Source organism: Nannobrachium achirus (assembly GCF_963921795.1).
Source record: "Nannobrachium achirus genome assembly, chromosome: 24".
Taxonomy (NCBI): domain Eukaryota; kingdom Metazoa; phylum Chordata; class Actinopteri; order Myctophiformes; family Myctophidae; genus Nannobrachium; species Nannobrachium achirus.
In genome coordinates, this window is record NC_137831.1 from 30,376,890 (window position 1) to 30,396,889 (window position 20,000).

General features: G+C 44.5%; 2 protein-coding genes across 2 annotated transcripts in view; one reads left to right on the plus strand and one right to left on the minus strand.

Moving 5' to 3' along the window:
* Nucleotides 1–20,000, minus strand: part of LOC308280209 (dystrophin-like) — a gene marked incomplete at both ends in the record, with an annotated part of 562,770 nt that overhangs the window by 42,073 nt on the left and 500,697 nt on the right. Inside the window, 3 exon segments of the mRNA XM_080720472.1 lie at nt 1,813–2,014; nt 5,943–6,017; nt 6,805–6,866. Coding sequence (XP_080576598.1) covers nt 1,813–2,014; nt 5,943–6,017; nt 6,805–6,866 — 339 coding nt within the window.
* On the plus strand, nt 3,124–4,596 carry LOC308309341 (UDP-N-acetylhexosamine pyrophosphorylase-like; the record flags this gene model as incomplete). Its single annotated transcript, XM_080754891.1, has 1 exon — nt 3,124–4,596. The coding sequence occupies one exon, from the start codon at nt 3,124–3,126 to the stop codon at nt 4,594–4,596; it is 1,473 nt and encodes a 490-aa protein (XP_080611017.1).

A 20,000-nucleotide genomic window follows, 5' to 3' on the forward strand; every position in this document is an offset into this window, starting at 1 on the left:
TAGAAGATCTACAAGCTCACAGCGGGTCACAATGTGACACAGTATGACCAGGTATATCTTTTGGGTTTTGAGCTAAAATGTTTTGGAGCCAGTGATCTACACACAATATCTTGACAACTTGAAGGATAATAATACCATATCAGTAAGAACTATTTTGAACTAGCTTCAGTTCAAAGTCAATTATATAATCCACCAAGGAGTCAGAGATTGTCCTTTGAAATAAAACTGAAATGTAAAATTATCCTTTTTTCCTGCTTGAGAATGACTCCTTCCAGTCTTGATGTTATTTGCACATAATTTCCATGTTGAGAAATTCTCATATATTTTCCAAAATGGTGGAAAGAAGGTGGATTTACAAGCTCGCAATGTGTCGCATCTTGTAGATGAGCTATTTCCACTATTATGTTTATTTTTTTTAAATAAATGTATTAAATATGTCAGTCATTTCTTTCTATATTTTTGTTATTTGTCATATCTGCCTTATTCATAAGCTTCAGTGTTCAATGATTAAAAAAAGCAATTAAATCGCAATTATTTGAGTGACGAGTAATCCTTGTGTAAAATGTCATCATGGTGACCTACAAAGTGTTGACTTCGTCGACTAAAACTAGCGAAAAATGTTTGTAGACACCTTTTTTTCAGCAGCTGCATTTTACTGAAACCCAGTTTGAAATGAATTGAACGCACAGAATAACAACACGAAGCAACTGAATTAAAATGGTAGTGGATGGAGTGACCCACCAAGACACAGCAACCAATGGGTGCGAATAGGGGCGGGACAACGGGCGGAACTTGACAAAGGCTGAATTGATACAAATATCTTTGGTAAAGTCAGTAAACCAGGCCACTGCTGTGACCCTCCCGTCCGCCGCGCCAAAATGAAGCAATAAGCCACAAGAGGCATGTGGTTACCTGGTATTTTATAACGGCTGGGTCTCTAACCCTCTCAGCAGTTATAAAATACAGGCTTATTGCTTTTCAACGGTTACAATATGGCAACATGAAAAATCATAGACATGTACCAATTAAAACTGTTCTATTTCACTAATAATTCACTACAAGGTCTGTAAGAAAGTTCCCAGCTACAAGAAAGTAGTTCCCAGCTTTTTTTGCCAACAAAACAGGTGCAGATAATTGGTGCACTGTGGAACACTTGTGGAAAGAAATAACGCACCTGGGTTTGATATAAACTGATTCAAGGTGTGGGTTATAGTCTCATATTAATTAGGCCTGAACACATTATGACGCAATATCTTATGCTTTAACTATTGAAAAATAGCAGATATACAAGCTTGTAGATCTGCTATTTTTGAAAAATCATGAAAATTCGAATTTTGACCCGATTCTATAAGTGTCTTTTGAATCCTTCTAAGGTTTTTTGAAAAACCTATGTTTCTATGTCAGCAATCTGGCCAGCTATCGTCAAAGAAAAGGTCCTTTTCACTTAACTGGAGCTCAGTTAGTCTGTTCTTGAGAGACTACTATGTCAGTGGTTCTCAAACCTTTTCATGTGAAGGACCCCCAAAATGATATTTATTTGGCCACGGACCCCCATCTCAAAATATCTAGTTCCAGGGACCACCCAGAAGCAAAATTTGAGTTACAAACGTTCGCTTTGAAAATACATTCAAAGATTTGCACACATTTTCACAACTTTTTCAAAAATAGCAGATCTACAAGCTCGCAGCGCGGCACTCGGTGCCGCGCTGTGAGCTTGTATATCTGCTATTTTTCACTGGTTAAAGCATTCAATAATTCTAGGCCTAAATGGGTTAAGGAATGGAACTAGCCGCTTTAGAGGCCGCCACCTACGTGTCATAGACGTTGAGCAGCCAGTTGAGGCACATGTCCACGCAGAGCGGCACCTGCACCAGGTGCGTGTTGGTGTGCTCCAGACGCTGGTAGAGGCCCGTCAGACAGCTCACCAGCTGCGCCATGTCCAGCAGCTGCTCGTTCTGCTTCAGGCCGTGCTGCTCGAACACCTCGCACGCCACGGGCATGCCCAGCAGGTCCACTGGGGAGGGGGAGGGGCAGAGAGAGAGAGAGAGACGAACATCGTTATATAGACCAGGGGTTCTCAACCTTCAGAGGGGTCCCCGAATTATTTGGGGGGGGGGGGGGGGTGGGGTCCCCAGATGATTAGCTTAATGTGCAACATTGTTTTCTCACTCAACGGTAACACAATGACTGCCACCATTAGAAATCGACTTAACTATTTCCCTGCCATTTTTTTTTACACTTTTTTTTCCTAATTCTGTGTTGGTGTGAGATATGTCAAACCATACACCATATGAAAGATGAGAGTCTCTAGTTACACACTTCATCGGCCGCCAGCAAATTTACTGCCACCATTAAACAATTAAATCCCATCGAGTCTCCATAGACTTCCATGTAATTCATAGTGCACGGATCGTGCACGCCCATGCCCAGATGCCTGGAAATCTGTTCAGGCATTCATGAGATAACAGCGATTATGTTCTCTTTTTTCTTTTTTTTACTCGGGCAACTCGGGCGTGGCACTATAGGACATCGGGAATCACTCGGGCAACTCAGGCTGGGGCAGTCATTGTGTTAAGTGTATAGAGGGTATCTGCACATTTAGAAAGTACAATTCAAGGACCTTTAAGACATTTTAATACCTCTAAAATGAGAAATGTATTGGCCAAATTGTCAAATATTAGAGGCAGAAATTGTGAAAATAGCAGATCTACATGCTCACGCCGCCTCGCAACGCAAGGCGTTGTGAGGCGTTGGAAGGCTCCACCATCCAACTCCACCATATGTTTCTCTGCGTCTTATTGGATAGAAGAAACCACAAAACCATAGCAAGAGAGCCCACAACACACGCGCGCATGCATTTCTGTCTCTTGTCCAAATATGAAGATGAGTGACGTCACTGTACTGATTTAATACAGCATATCTTGTGAAATAAGAAGTCGCCAACCAATCATCAAGGACGATGATACACGAAGGAAGAAGAAGTCTTCAGGTACTCAGACAAATGGGTACTGACATCATAGTACTGATGTCATCATAGTAGAATGACAGACTACCCTCCAAGTACTTGCTAACCTTCACAATACAGCTGGAAGAGAGATCTGAAAGCCCGGTCTACGTCTAGTCATGGACCCAAACATTGGGGGAGAGCTAGCCCACAGGCTGGCTGAAGCCGGCCAGTCTCACCTCCTGCAGTTCTGGAACGAGCTGAGCCCCGAGGAGCGGCGTAACTTGACCACCGACCTGGAGGCAATAGAATTTCAAGAGATCAACGGATTCTTCAAAGACGCCATGGGAAGGTCCAGTGGCAACGAGCACAAGCTGGACTCCTGTATGGAACCTGTGCCCAGAGACGTGCTGGGCAGCGTGACGCGGGACAAAGAGTGCCTCAAACACTGGGAGGCCCAGGGCATGCGCTGCGTCGCCCAGAACAAGGTTGCTGCCTTGGTGCTGGCCGGGGGCCAGGGAACCAGGCTGGGTGTCTCTTACCCCAAGGGCATGTACGACGTGGGTCTGCCCTCCCACAAGACCCTCTTCCAGATCCAGGCCGAGCGCATTCTGAGGCTGCAGCAGCTGGCTGAGCAGAAGCACGAGACTAAGTGTCGCGTTCCCCTGTACATCATGACCAGCGACAAAACTATGGAGTCCACGCGGGACTTTTTCTCGCGCCACGACTATTATGGCTTGAACGAGGACGACGTCGTCGTCTTCCAGCAAGGCATGCGACCGGCCATGGACCGCAACGGAAAGATCCTTCTGGAGAGCAAAGGAAAGCTGTCTATGGCGCCGGACGGTAACGGAGGCTTGTACAGAGCGCTGGGGAGCCAGGGCATCATCGACGACATGAGCCGCAGGGGGGTCGAGTACGTCCACGTGTACTGCGTGGACAACGTCCTGGTCAAGGTGGCCGACCCGGCCTTCGTTGGGTTCTGCGTGCGGCGGGGCGCGGACTGCGGGGTCAAGGTGGTAGAGAAGACCGACCCCGCCGAGGAAGTGGGCGTGGTCTGCAAGGTGGACGGGCGTTACCAGGTGGTGGAGTACAGCGAGATCACCCCGGCGACCGCCGAGAAGCGCGGCGCCGACGGGCGACTGGTGTTCAACGCCGGCAACACGGCCAATCACTTCTTCACGCTGTCTTTCCTCAAAGACGTCGTGCGGACGCACGAGCCTAAGCTGCGGCACCACGTGGCCCTCAGGAAGATCCCCTACGTGGACGCGCAGGGACGGCTGATCAAACCAGACGAGCCGAACGGGGTCAAAATGGAAAAGTTTGTCTTTGACAGCTTCCAGTTTGCCAGGACGTTCGTGGTGTACGAGGTGCCGAGAGAAGACGAGTTCTCTCCCCTCAAGAACGCAGACAGTCAGGATGGTAAGGACACGCCCACAGCAGCCAGGCACGCCCTCATGTCACTCCATCGCCGCTGGGTTCTGAACGCGAGGGGGCGCCTCCTCGACGAGAACGGCACCCGTGTGGCCGTCGTCCTGCGGGAGGGCACGGATCTGCCAACGAAATGCGAGATCTCCCCACTGGTGTCATACGGAGGGGAGGGTCTGGAACAGGGGTCTTCAACGTTTTCAGGCCAAGGACACCGTAGTTGAGAGAGAGCTGAAGCAGGGACCTCCATAACCTGTTCATAGATTCCATATAGTTTCAATGTTTGACAGCACAATCATCAGTGTACCACTTGAACCGTCAATACTTGAAAAAACTTGACCTTTCACTCTGTACTTAGTTTGCTCTTTTTCCCCAATACACCAAAGCTCTTTGCCAAAAATAGCCGATCTACAAGCTCGTTGTGCGCTTGTAGATCTGCTATTTTTGGCTAATGTTCTCCAAATATAGACGCTAGGGTTCAAGTGGTTAATATAAAAAGGAGGGAAAAAAAAGTTTCTATCACACAAGGACTTGGCGGACCCGCTGTAGTAACAATGAGGACCCCCTAGGCCTAGGGGTACCGGGCCCCCTGTTGAAGACCCCTGGTCTAGAAGAGAGTCTGGGGAGAAAGGAGCGCATGTCTCCACCAGGTCAGAAAGGTTACTCTGGCCTCCTGGTGGCGTTATAATGGGCCAATGTGAAAAAGGGTGCCAGGTCTTCTTCACGGCCGCGTGGGGGAGTGTTGGAAGGAGAGAGAGAGCAGAGAGACAGAGAGAGGGCTGGATCGATTAATCCACTGACGATTAATTTTAAAAGCGATCGCCTAATTATGGATGCGTCTCAAATCAAGTCCCCCAGACTGAAATTTCAAGCATTGTATAACCAAAATAAGGACAGAGTCTGAATGTGCGTGTGCGTGTGTGTGTGTGTGTGTGTGTGTGTGTGTGTGTGTGTAGACACACACACACCTCGTAGGTGGCTGGTAAATTCAACAGATGCATTGGCGAGAGACAGGCTATGATGACTAAATAACACCCCACCCTACACACACACACACACACACTGTGGGAGAGGTGGGAGTCAAAACAAAGCATAGAGGAGAGGAAGAAGGGGAGAGCAGGGAGGAGAAGAGAAGAGAGAAGAGGAGAGAAGACGCCAACTTATATATCGTCGTTGTCCAATGAAAACCTTGTATGTCCAGAACCGTTCGTTTTGCATTTATTATTTTAAAAATGATTCAAACTAGTGTAAACAGCCGATCTACAAGCACACAACGCCTCGCACCGCGAGGCGTTGTGTGCTTGTAGATCGGCTGTTTTCACTACTTTTGTGCGACGGCCTTGTATGACGAAGCAGGGCATTACTTTGCGAAAGAACGTACAAATTCGAAACTTGGGAGATACGAGGTTTCCACCCGACAACGCGAGTGCTGGTATTATCTTGTTTAAAGTTACGTTCCCGACCGTGCGCCCGGTAAAATTGCCTAGAGAAGAGAAGAGAAATGGAGTCGTGCTTGCTTCCTCTATGTAAAGAGAAGAGAATGACCTTGAGACAGGGAGAGTGAACTTACGGCAGAGTGCTTTCTGCAGGCGTCGGAGCTTCATGGCCGTGCGGTACGCCGAGAAGCGCACGTTGTTCAGGTCCGCTGCAGAGGAAACACACACACACACACACACGCACACACACACAGACACACGCACAGAGACACACAGTGATCATTCTGGGTGATTGGATCTGTAATGTGAAAATGTCATGTCACAATTGCTTTGACCAAAGAAATTGCGATTAACGATATTGCGGATAGTTGAAATATCCACGACGTCCATTATCCTGGGCGGAACGCTTGCCAAAATATTGCCGACCTATAAGATCACAGTGCGTCGCATGGTGATGCGTTGTGAGCTTGTGGATCGGTTATTTTTTGTCAAGAGTGAAAAAAAAAAGAGAAAACGGTATCAAGTACGATATTTACAGGTACGTTTGACCAATTATAGAGGGTTTAAATGTTACCAGATATGCAGCTCGTCAAATAAAAGGTGAATTGATCCCAGTGCACGACGGAGGGCAATTTCACAATAAATTGAAATCTCTGCAATGTTTTTTTATCACGATAAACGATAATAACGATTATCATCCCGTCCCTAATCTGTAATAGAAGCTACTGGGCTAATAATGTTGGTTCTGGCAGGGCGAGCTTGAAAAGCTTGAACCGGTTCTATGGAGGTCGAGTTTGTTTGAACCCGAGCTAGGTGACATTGAAACCACCCCAAACCCAGTGAGAGACAGAAAATAGCTCTCTCTCTCTGTGTGTGTGTGTGTGTGTGTGTGTGTGTGTGTGTGCGTGTGCGTGTGCGTATGTGTGTGTGTGTGTGTGTGTGTGTGTGTGTGTGTGTGTGTGTGTGTGTGTGTGTGTGTGTGTGTGTGTGTCTTACCCAGGGACTGGTAGAGTTCGGCCATCTTGGGATGGTCCCAACATGTCGTCTGGGTCTGGTGGCTGAGAGGGGGAGAATAACACACAATGGTCAGCACTAGGGCATTCACCAAATATTCGAACATTCGAATATCTAAGTCACTATTCAACGTTCTTTCACCGAAGTCGAATACTCGCTTATTTTATTTTATTGTTTTCTTTTTAAAAATATATATATAGTTTATAAAGCTTGGCTAGCTAGGAAGTCATAATAATGTGCTGTCAATGCCCCTGGTGGATGAATTTGTTAAAGGAGTAGTTCACCCCCAAAATGACTTTTTTTCTATTGATTACTCACGCCATGGAGAGTAGAGTTCAATAATATTTTTTGGTTTTTGTCACATTCCTAAGACAAAAATGTGATAACAATAAATGTACCCCCATTCATTTCGGATGGTGACCCGTTTTGAAACGGGTCACCATCCGGAATCAATGGGGGTAAATTTACTCAAATAAAATTTTTGTCTTAGGAATGTGACAAAAAAACAAAAAATATTATTGAACTCTACTCTCCATGGCATGAGTAATCAATAGAAAAAAAATCATTTTGGGGGTGAACTACTCCTTTAATGCTCTATACGAGGGGTTCTCAAACCTTTTTAGGCTGTGACCCCCAAAATAAACATATTTGAACTGGGGGCACTTGGAATTGTAGGTATTACATTTAATGTGACACTGTTCCGCAGATAAATATTGTGAAAATAGCAGATCTACATGCTCACAGGTGTTGTGAGCATGTAGATCGGCTATTTTCACAATGTTCGCCTCTTGCTTACTTAATATTTGACAGTTTGGCCAGTCCTGTCGAATATTTTACTATTCGAATACTTTGAGGTCGAATAATTTGAATACTAAAAATCACTATTCGTGAATGCCTTAGTCAGCACAAATACACACATTTGTGTGTGTGTGTGTGTGTGTGTGTGTGTGTGTGTGTGTGTGTGTGTGTGTGTGTGTGTGTGTGTGTGTGTGTGTGTGTGTGTGTCTCACACAGGTAGAGAAATGGAGATAATATATGAATTTATAAGCGAGACATGGCCCAAGATCACATGCAATGCAGCACACAACCAGAGTACTCCACTCATACAGCATACGGACTAAGGCAGCAGTTCCCCGACTTTTTAACTTTAAAGTCCCAAATGAGAAATTAGACACGTTTGGCCGGGACCCAAAACTAGTGAAAACAGCAGATCTACCAGCACCCAACACGTCACTTTGCGTCACGTAGTGAGTTTGTAGATCGGCTATTTTCACTACTTCTTAAACATTGGCCCACAAATGGGTCCCGACTCAGTGCTTGGGAAACAGCGGACTAAAGGAATACCTAATGAAAAGGATCCGTGTACCTTACGTTCATTTTACATCCGATCCGAAGTCAGAAATAGGAAGTCGACTATTTTCTTTCGATATTACAAATGGGGTAACGAACATTATCCACGTTTTTATTCATTTGGTTTTTGAAACTCAATATTGAAAGTCAGTTTCCATATTGACGTTTGATTGAGGGGATGACTTTCAATTTCCTCTTTTTGATTTTCGGATCGGATATACAGTAGAGTGAACGGAAGGTAGATAGATGAGATGGAATATCAGACTTGACTCCATTGCCCCGCAGGGATATGTTTTCATAAGAGTGCTCACTGCTCAACATGGAAATGCTTAACGTCACTGTCGGGCAGAAACCTTGTATCTCCAAGTTCCTAAAGTAAACCCCTGCTTCATTGCACAAGACTGTCGCAAAAAAACTAGTGAAGACAGTTAGATCGTCTATTTTCACTATCTTAAATCATTTTTTAAATGATAAATAAAAAACTAACGTTTTTGGAGCGGCACTCTCAATGGATAGCTTTTTGTCCCCCTGTCCCGTTCAGCATAAATAGCTGCAATGACGCTGGGTGACCAGAAGAGGGCACTGTTGCGCAGCCTAGCCATATCAGTACTGTACTGTACTGTACTGACAGACAGGAACAGATTGAGAAGGGCACTGTTGTGCAGAGTGCAGACTAGACACATGCATGCACATGCACACACACCCACACACACACAGGGTATAACTGCTCAGATTCACCGCTCCACTTCGAACCGAGGTTTGATTTTTTTGGACATACTGGTACAAGGCACAAGAGTAAAGACCATACATAGAATCTCCTTAAACATGTCCATGATATTTCCCATCACATATCAACACGCGAGGGACTTTGTTTAACCGCTTAAACCCCAGCATTCGTTGAGGGATTATGCCTGTCAATCATCCTCTCCCCCCCCCCCAGGGGGAGAAAGAGAGGGGAGGGGAGGGCCTGGGAGGAGAGTGGGTGAGATGAACGGACAGTGACATCAAAGTCAACTGGCAAATCACAGCACTTTTCTGAGCCTCAGACCACCAAAAATCCACTGAATGTAAGTTATGTTTTTTTGGGCGTAATTGAGGTAAAAAAATGTAAAAAAATTTTTTATGTGATGAGACCTTTAACCAATTAATTAATCAGCTACAGGGGGCACGGTGGTTAGCGCTTCGCCTCACAGCTAGAAGGTCCTGGGTTCGATTCCCGCCGGGGGACGCTGTGGGCACTGGCGGCGTGACTGTTCCTCCCTCCGCATCATCAGCGCCCACAACTTAGGTGGGGTTGGCGATAGGGCCTTTCTGTGTGGAGTTTGCATGTTCTCCCCGTGTCTCCTAGGGTTGATACCCTCACAAAAACATGCAGTAATCCTGGTCTCAATAATGCCTCCCCCTGGCCAGCCGGGGCGCCTGATGGAGGGGAAAGGAACTGGTTGGAATAACGTGTTCCTTCCACGTGCTACGTCCATCCCAGGGAAATCCCCCGTCAGGTGAAAAGAAGCAACTTGGACTCCTCATGCATAGAAGGAAGCATGAGGTCAGTCCGTTGTCTCCCCAGGCGCGGCAGAGGGAGAGCAGAGCCCGGGATTACATAGGCAATTGGCACTGGGTGAAAATGGGTTACAAAATCGTGGGATAAAAATATATGGCAGTGCCTTGCAGCAGCGCCGTTCCCGGGACAATGCAACGCTGCTCCTGGGACTAGTTTGGAGAACACTGGGATCACATGCATACCCGTTTTATGTCCCTGATGAAGTAAGCACTATGTAGTCTGGAACGTGATACATTTACAAAAAAAAGATACAAACTCGCTAAACCAAAATGAAGGATACATGTAACAGGAGCTCAGAAGTAGCAGCAGATCCAAGTGGGGAAGTAGTGCACACAATGCCGAGTAATGAGAAATGGTGGCTTGGACCGTAACCTAAAACTAGCCCAGGGTAGGGATCATCCCAGAGCAGGTTTTTGGAGTGTAATAGAGTTTGTCATCCCTATTTTGCGTGGAGGTAAATGTGATGTTATTTCAGTGTATGTACATAGACTTTAACAATGAAGACCATTATTTTGGCCAAGTCATTATAGGCAAAAGCTTTACAAAAAAAATGCTAAAAGATTTTAAAGTGATGTGTATACAGACATAATCTGGCAAAATAAATTAAGTAAAATACTCAATATAACAAACAAGAAATAAGAAGGGGGGTGGGGGGGGCATTAGCACAAAATAGCATTATCTAAAAGTTCCACGTAGCAACACACAGCTTGTAGATCTGCCATTTTTGGCAGAGATATTTGGTGCAGACAGAAAAAAAGTCTAGAGCAGAACCCAAACTCTTCAGGTCGAGACCCAAAAGAGAAATTAGACGTTTGCCCGGGACCCAAACTAGTGAGAACAGCAGATCTACAAGCTCGGCTATTTTCACTACTTCTTAAACATTCGTTTTCTAATTCATGGAATTTCCGTTTTTCCATCCAAACCTTAGCATTTTGGGGAAGATTTTTCAAAAACAAAAAAAATCCAAACAACTAAAAACAAAACGTAGGAAACCAAAAACTTTAAGGGACCCATAAGAAATGTGTCCGCGACCCACAAAAGGGTCCCGGCCCAGTGTTTGGGAACCAGTGGTCTAGAGAGGGTGTAAATGGTTAAAGCGCAACACTCTGTGAATGTTATCGCTGCTCTGCTTCTGTTGGCTCCAGTTTGTAGTGCAAGGTCATCATGTCTGGAGTCAGGGGCGTCACACCAAATTCTGGGCCCTGGGTACAAGGATTCACTGCGGGCCCCCCATGAATGTTAACTATTGAAAAATAGCAGATATACAAGCTCGCAGCGCGGCACCGAGTGCCGCGCTGCGAGCTTGTAGATCTGCTATTTTTTTTTTTATCGTAAAAATGTGTGCAAGAAACCTATGTCAAGGACCCCCAAGATGATAAGTAGGCCTACTGGCCACGGACCCCGATCTCAAAATATTTAGTTCCAGGGAACCCCAGAAGCAAAATTTGAGTTAGAAATGTTCGCTTAAAAAATACATATATTCAAAGATTTTCACACATTTTCACAACTTTTCAAAAATAGCAGATCTACAAGCTCGCAGCGTGGCACTCGCAGCGTGACCGTGGCCGATGTGCCTGTGAGCTTGTATATCTGCTATTTTTCAATAGCTAAAGTTACTAGGGCCCCTCCACCTTGGGCCCCAGTAACTCAGTCCCACTTTCCTACCCCTTATGACGCCCCTGTCTGGAGTCATCCCCACTGTCATGAGACTGCCTGACTCTAAACAGTTGTAGCAACATTAATGTCAGCAAATGCAAGACTATAGTATGTATTTTAGTTCAGTATTGTATATTATATATATACACTGCTTATTGTAAGTCGCTTTGAATTAAAAGCGTCTGCTAAATGCCGGAACTGTAAACTGTATGTACTACTAGCCCAAGCAAATGTCTCTCCTTCTCAGCTGCCCTATTCAACTCATTATACTTTAGCTATTGAAAAATAGCAGATGTACAAACGCATCGAGTGCCGCGCTGCGGGCTTTTTTGAAAAATCATGAAAATGTGTGAAAACCTTTGAACATTTGTAACTCAAATATTTGCTGACTCAAATATAACTCTGTATATATTATGAGATGGGGGGGGGGGGGGGGGGGTCGGTGGCCAAATACATATATTCCTAGGGGTCCTTGACAACATGAAAAAGTTTGAGAACCACTGACGTACGAAGATTTTTCAAAAACCTTAGATGGATTTAGAAGATATTTATAGAAACATGTAAAAAATATTATTATTTTCAAATCTTTTCATTCAGTGTTCAGATGAAATAGAGCCCAGGGGCGGGTAAACAGTCTCAAGTTGCATATACATCCCCCCACCCTCAATCCCCAGGACATTATCTTCGAAAATGTAATGAAAAGGTAAAAAAAAAGTAAAGAAAAGAGAAAGAAAACAGGAAAAGCATAATAGATAGTCAAGGTTTGTTGCAAGGTTTGTAGTCAGAGCCACCTTTGTTTTGGCGAGTAGCGAAACTGTATTGTTTTATTTAGACTACAGACGAGAGGGTGCGCAGCCTTTACTGCGGGCGCACCGGATCATCACTGACATAGCGTTAACATTTAGGCCTACAATTATTGAATGCTCTAACCAGTGAAAAATAGCAGATATACAAGATCACAGCGCGGCACCGAGTGCCGCACTGCGATCTTGTAGATCTGCTATTTTTGAAAAAGTCGTGAAAATGTGTGCAAATCTTTGAATAGATGTATTTTCAAAGCGAACGTTTGTAACTAAAATTTTGCTTCTGGGTGGTCCCTGGAACTAAATATTTTGAGATGTGGGTCCATGGCCAAATAAATATCATTTTGGGGGTCCTTCACATGAAAAGGTTTGAGAACCACTGACATAGTAGTCTCTCAAGAACAGACTAACTGAGCTCCATTTAAGTGGAAAAACACCTTTTCTTTGACGATGGCTAGCCAGATTGCTGACATAGAAAACATAGTTTTTTCAAAAAATCTTTGAAGGATTCAAAAGACACTTATAGAATCGGGTCAAAATTATAATTTTCACGATATTTCAAAAATAGCAGATCTACAAGCTCGCAGCGCGGCACTCGGTGCCGCGCTGTGAGCTTGTATATCTGCTATTTTTCAATAGTTAAAGCATAAAATAATGATACACAATGTGTACCCGTTCTAAATGGGTTAAGGAGAACTCCGTTCTAACGCTATGGACCAGAGCTAGGGTTAACGCAGGTTAAGAGATCCAGACATAGAGAGCTGGCTGGCGTCCAACAGGGCAGGGTAGTTGGACACGGACAGGTCCATATAAACCAGAAGGCCAGAAGGTAAGCTGCCTGCCTGCCAACGTCGTCTTTGTTGGAATTAACCAAGCCAACAGAGCACACACGCACAAGCACACGCACGCACACGCACACACACACACACACACACACACACACACACACACACACACACACACACACACACACACACACACACACACACACACAGAGAGAGAGCAATAAAACACCCGCTGTAGAGGAAAAGAAGAAACGCCTCTCTTATAAACAGCCATAATTCTAGTCTTAAAGGTGTGTCGCGTGCTGTCGGGGAAACCCAGCCCTGTGCCGTTCAAACCCATATCTTATCTCCAAATAGCAGATCTACAAGCTCACAGTGCGGCACCGAGTGCCACGCTGCGAGCTACTAGATCTGCTATTTTTGAAAAATCATGAAAATGGGTGCAAATCTTTGAAAATATACAGTATATATATTTTAAAGTGAACATTTGTAACTCAATTATTTGCCTCTGGGGGGTCCCCGATACATAATGTTTTGAGACGGGGGTCAGTGGCCAAATACATAATTCTAGGGGTCCTTGACATGGAAAGGTGAATGGCACAAATATCAGCATGCGTCTGAGAACATTTACAGGGGAGTAAAAAGTACAAGGTTTTGGCATCAAAATAAACTTACAGTATCAGTGTAAAAGTTTTTACACTGATACTGTAGAATTTGTCAGACAAGTTTTTGATAAGGCTGTACGTGGTTGCTGTCGGGCGGAAACCTTGTGGGGTATGTTTTGGGAAATCAGCGCCCTACTTGATCATTCAGCATCACACAGAAGTATCAAAAGTAGCAGATCTAGATCTTGAAAAGGCGGCGCAAAGCGTCGCGTTTCGAGCTTGTACTCTGCAACTTTTGATGCTTTCGAGGTTGACACACCACTTTACCCATTATGACCGGGAACGCATTATTACACATTATTACTTTGACCATTAATTTATGCTTTAACTAATAAGAAAGAGCAGATATACAAGCTCACAGCGCGGCACACTGTGCCGTGCTATGGGCTTGTAAGGAGTGTGTGTGCAAAGTTTGGCATGGATCGGGGCAACGGTGGCGGAGATAAGAGTAGGGAAAAGTGTGATGTGACAGACAGACTGACTGACAGACAGACTGGCAGCCGGTGGAGGTTTTGATAGAAACTGCGACCTGACGGTCACAATAACTCCAGGCCTTAATGGGTTAAAGATGGTATGGCAACAGAGTCCAGGGGGTGTACATGTACTGTGCATCGTGGCTGGGGGATGCGCTCATACTGTACGTCCAGTTGCCTCGAACTATGGAAACAGGAAATGGGCTCCTGACCTATGAGGCCATATGGCTGAGAAACAGTTTGTTTCCCAAGGCTACTCACTCACTTACTTGTTGCCATTTCCTCTTGCCTGTTATTATTTCCGACGCTATAACAGCCCTCGACAAAATGCATCTGAAAAGCTCTCGAGCAAGGAGGTAGATCATTTGACCACGTGCCGAGCTGCTCGAGAGGCCCATGGCTGTTCTAGGGCTGTCACGATTATGAAACGTTTTACACAGCGATTAATTGTCACGCAAATAATTGCGATTAACAACCAAATTGTTTTTTTTTTTTGTCAGAACACATGAATAAAAATAACAGTTCTGTTTTAGGCTTTGATGTTGCACAGGGCAGTTATGGCAAATAACCTCAATATACAAATCAAAAATGTTTGAAAATATTGCTACGAGATCTGCCATTTCCATCGGCTATTTCCACCATATTTGAAACAGGTTTCAAAATGTATGAACAATTATCACATGGAAACGATTACAACGATTATGCAAAATAACCACGATCATCTCAAATAATTGTGACAGGAGGATTATTATATACCAATTGTGACAGTGGCTTATCGTTAGCCTGGTTCCAGCCCATAGACCCGCCCACTCTCAGAGTGGACTGTTTCTCTGGTCTGGAATTGTGTTCATAATAAGTGATTTCTGGAGCCGAAATGACGGCTCCTCCAATTAGCGTAGGGGGTGGGGGTGGGTTTAACAAATAACCAATCCGTGCCGTCAAAGTCCCTCCCCTCCAGAAATCGCTCAAACAGGGCACAATGTCAGACTCAAGCTTCAGCTGAGTCTGAAATCAGGCTAGCTTATCGTCACCATCTACCACTGGCTCCACTGAAACAGAGATGATCTCAGCTCTGGCTCTTCCACAAACAGCAGCTCCAGACCCAGAGCTCATAAACGTCTCAGACGGTTTGCTGGGTTTAATCGCAATAACAAGCATAGTCCGGGGCGCCCCAATTTTGGGCATCCTAAATTAAAATAGGCTCAACATTGCAGCCACACTCAAATATTGAGTGTGCTGTCTACAATGTGTCGTCATGGCATCACGCGCAAACAAATCAGTCAGCTCCATGTATGGAGCTCTAGAACAATCATGATCTCCATACAATATGGTCATGAAGTGTACAAGGGAAGGAGTGACAAATACAGAGATCTCCATACATGGGCACAAAAGGGGGCATGCCCATATTGGGCATATACCGATGACATCAGGGATCTCCATATATTGCTATTAAAGGGACATGGTCAGAATATCAAAGGGAGCACACACCGACTGCGGGCGGCTGCGCAGCACATTGTTGACGCGTGTGAAGTGCCTAGAAATAAAACAGCGGCGTATTGGAGTGGCAGGCGAGGTAGGTGTCACGGCCGCGTAGCGACCCAAACATCTAGGAAGATGGCAAATCGATAAGCTCACAACAGGCAATTTTCGGCCTAAGTCGGCTATTTTCAGCGAAAGCTTTCCCCACAATAGCAGAAAACAGAAAATACACAAACATAGAGCCCTGAGGGTCTCCGCTGAACCATGTGGTGTTTAAGTGGTTTACGTGGCGTGCACTCATCATCGGCACCTCCCCATGGAAAGTGTCCCCACGTCACCGAGGACACTGGGTGCGTTCGGAAATGCGCACTCAACACACTATTCGGTGCACTTGGTGCGCTGTCGTTTGAAAATCCAGTGCGCTGCGCCCCCGTTGTGCTGAGTGCACACACTGAACAACCCTACTCAGACTGGACACTGGCCTGTCATAATTATTACATAATCGTCTAATCGCAATTATTTGACATAATCACAATTATTTTGTCATAATCGTCATAATCGTTTACATGTTGAAAAATGTCCATGTTTTCAAACATTAAAAAAAAATTGGAAATCTCCAAGCTCGCGATGCGACCCGTTGTGAGCTTGTAGATCAGCTATTTCCACTATCAATGTCCTTTTTTAAGTATAAAGTTGTCAAATATGTCAGTCATTTCTTATATGTATGTGTCATATCTGCCATGTGCAACTTCAAAGCCTACAAGCCAAACAGAAATGTAATTGGCAACGACAAAAACAATCGCAATTATTTGAGTGACAATTAATCGTCATGTAAATGTCAAATCGTAACAGCCCTAGACACTATAAACATACTATTTGAAAATAGCATGATCTACAAGCTCACAGTTGTGTGACCCCTGGGGGGACCCCCAGACCCCACTTTGAGATCCTCAAAGAAATTACAACCAATGAGAAGAACCACAAAGAAATTACAACCAATGCTTGCGTTTCCTTTTGAAAGTTCAAAAACAAACATTCCCTTCCCGTGCCATGTCACGCACTGTAAACATCGTTTCTCTTCTAGTACAACATGCGCTCGCCTGACGTTTATGTCTCGCCGTTACGCGTAGGTGTATTAATTACTCAGAACAAACTTGAAATTACAAAGACGGGCAAAAGCAAATATTTACAGCAATACTCCCTCTATAAATAAAACACGGAGCACTGACTCAGGCTGCAACGTTATGGTTTCACAAAGAGTCTGAAGAGGAGCGCAGTGATGTGGGAATTCTGATGACATTTCAAATACAATACCATGTAGAGATATAACATAGACTCACAAGGTGAACTGAGATGAACTCAAATCTGAGCGGAAGCACAGCTTATGTGCGGCAAGTTGTGCAGTAAGTACTGGGAGCTGATGCGACCGCGGTTTTCCCGGTGAACCTGAGCGCAACGGTGGGGGCGCGGGATTGTGGGGAACACACCACTGACTATTGCCGATGAGGGAGAGGTTATATATTGAGAGGCAATCTAATCTTGCCGATTTTGTAAGAGACTCGTCCCCATTTGCTTGATATTTAAAAGTTATTTGGGGCCGTGATGATAACCTCTTCTTCTCACTACTAGACTAAGGATTTGTATTGTCTGTGTTATTGTTTACAACCACAATTATTCACGTACGTGTGGCAAGATCGCGGTTCCACTAGTTTTACTAGTAGGCTTGTGTAGGCTTAGAAGCCTTTACAGAAGTTAATTTAATGTTTTCCATTTAATGATTTCCTTTATCCCCATCTAATCTTGAGCTAATGCACGCAACTGTTTTCACCAGGTTGAGGTCTAGTAGCACTGCAGTAAGCTTTTCAAAGGTTCAATGTAATGTTTTCGATTTAACGATTTCCTTTATCGTCATCTTGCGCTAATGCACGCAACTGTTTTCGCCAGATTTTAAGGTCTTTTTTTTTGTTGTTTCTCATAAGCTTGCGACCCTCCTTGCCCATCGGCCCCCACCGTTGCGCTCAGGTTCAGCGGGAAAACCGCGGTCGCGGAGCTGATGGTAGGTGTGGGCGCTCCACCTCAGCAGTCCATCTCCCAGGGTCTAGCCGAGCGCATTGTGGCGGGGATAGACTCCCGCGTTCTGGAAAATACCCCACCCCCCCCCCCCCCCCCGTCCTAATTATGTTACTCTGTACTAAAAATCACACCTGTGCGAAGTGAACAGCAACTTTGCATGGTGTCAAACACGACACATGTGCATATCTCCTGGTATGGGCCGTTCTGTCCGTGACATCAGCTGTGGTGATGTCGGTCTCTGCAGGCTCTCTATGATTTTAGCCTTGTGTAACGTTAAGTCTAGTACTCATACGGACACTCTTACGGACACTCATACAGACATTAGGGACCTAGACCTACAAACAAAGCCAGTCCGTGACGTTAAGTTATCTCCTGGAGTTACGTTCTCCATTCATGGAGTTCCGTGTTCTTACGGACACTCATACATACATACTTATACATACACCACTTTTGGATTGGTACGACAGCAACTGACATACAACCTTTCTAGTCAACTCTCTTGCAATTGCAGTTCAATAGAGTTATGACATCTTTTTGTTAAATTCTAATTGAACACTACTGCACAGAGTCTTGGTAAAAAAAACAACAAAACAAAACCAACCCCCGAGGCTATTTCTTTCAAATGTCATCGCCATCGTTCATGGACATCACAACATCATCAACATCGTAAGACGGTCGTCTAGTCAGGAAATGCTCCTTTAAAGTGTGTGTTGACCAAAGTGCTTTACAGTGATAAGTAAAAGATGCCATATAGAAACACAGAAATACAGTAAAGTAAGATAAAAACAAACAGAAAGTCGTGTTTAAGATGTTTAAGAAAACACATAGTGAGGGGGGCAGCTTAACGTGGAGAGGGAGCTCATTCCTGAGCTTAGGGGCAGCAACAGAGAAATCTCAACATCCTCCCCATGTTTAAGCCATGTCCCGGGGTCAAACCAGCAGCAGCTTGCCTGCCGATCTCAGTGACCTTGAGGGGACATTTATTTAACTAGGTCAGAAATATAAGAGGGTGCCAACCCATTAAGAGATTTAAAAACAGACAATTCAATCTTCAAATGAATTCTAAAACTTACAGGGAGTCAATGAAGGAAAGCCAGCTAGGGCGTGGGTGTGATGGTGAACCTCTAGCTAGTGTGGTTGCTATAGGCATCCATACTACTCTAGGTCCGAGATCTTTTCTGTCACCTAAAGTGACCCTGTTTTCATTTACATTCTCTGTAATCCCGTTTGTCCTTTGAGTTCAATGGATGTTTTCTGTAACCTTTTCTAGATGGACAATATTGTGTCCAATCAGACAAGATTGGTCATGGCTTCACTTGACATCACGGATTCCTCACGATTTGCTTTCTAGTTAGTGTGGTTGCCCGACAGGGCAACACACTGTAGTCCTGGAGAAACTTTATTCTTTCTACTAGATAAACCTTATTCTAGATAAAACTTATTTTATTTGTGAATGACAAATCCATTGCGTTCAATGGGGCACTGGTGCTAGCTCGAGGATTGTCGAGGTTCACATGACAGTTAGCTTGCTGCAGAATATAGTCACGTCAGCAACCACACCTGCAATTTCCAATTGCATCTTTCTATTTAACGTGAAAGAGGTTCGGGCCAATACGGGGCATCTAGTGTTTGATGTCGCACCATCATCTAACCGATATTCCCATATATGGAGATCTCTGTCAGTCCTTGTCGCCTTTATGTGCATGTATAGGGTAGTTTTTTGCCACTCGGTAAGCGTTCCTGCATAACTTCCGGTATGATGATGATGTCACGCGCATACCCTCTATATGGAATATAATGGTCATGTGAAGTGGTTATGTGAGTCATAGTGATAGGCCGCTGGCCCGGCCTCCATATAGTTATGTCCGAGTCATGGTGACTGGGGGGTCCATTTGCACACTTTTTAACACTTTTAAGTTTGCGCTAATTATGATTAACGATTTTAATCGAGTTTTTTGCATTGAACATATGAATACACAATAACATAGATGGCAACAATATGTAAACGTACAGTACTTAAGTAAATGTACTTAGATATTTTACACCACCGGGGCAGAATGAGTGGCAACATATTTCTTTCAGAAAATCTTGGTCAGGATTTAGAAGGTGTTTTTAAGAATCAACCTCAGTGCTGAATGAGTTACAAGAGAATGTCAAAACAAGTAAGCGCACCTCTGTTGTTCTCTTTTCATGCTTCATTTGCACACATTAACTGTCTTAAATAAAGCGGGCGCGCTCCCAACAGCTCGTTCTTAACATCTGGGAAGACAGCTGTCTTATATACAAATATATACTGTATATTATACACACTTCACATGCAGGAAATTGCCAAC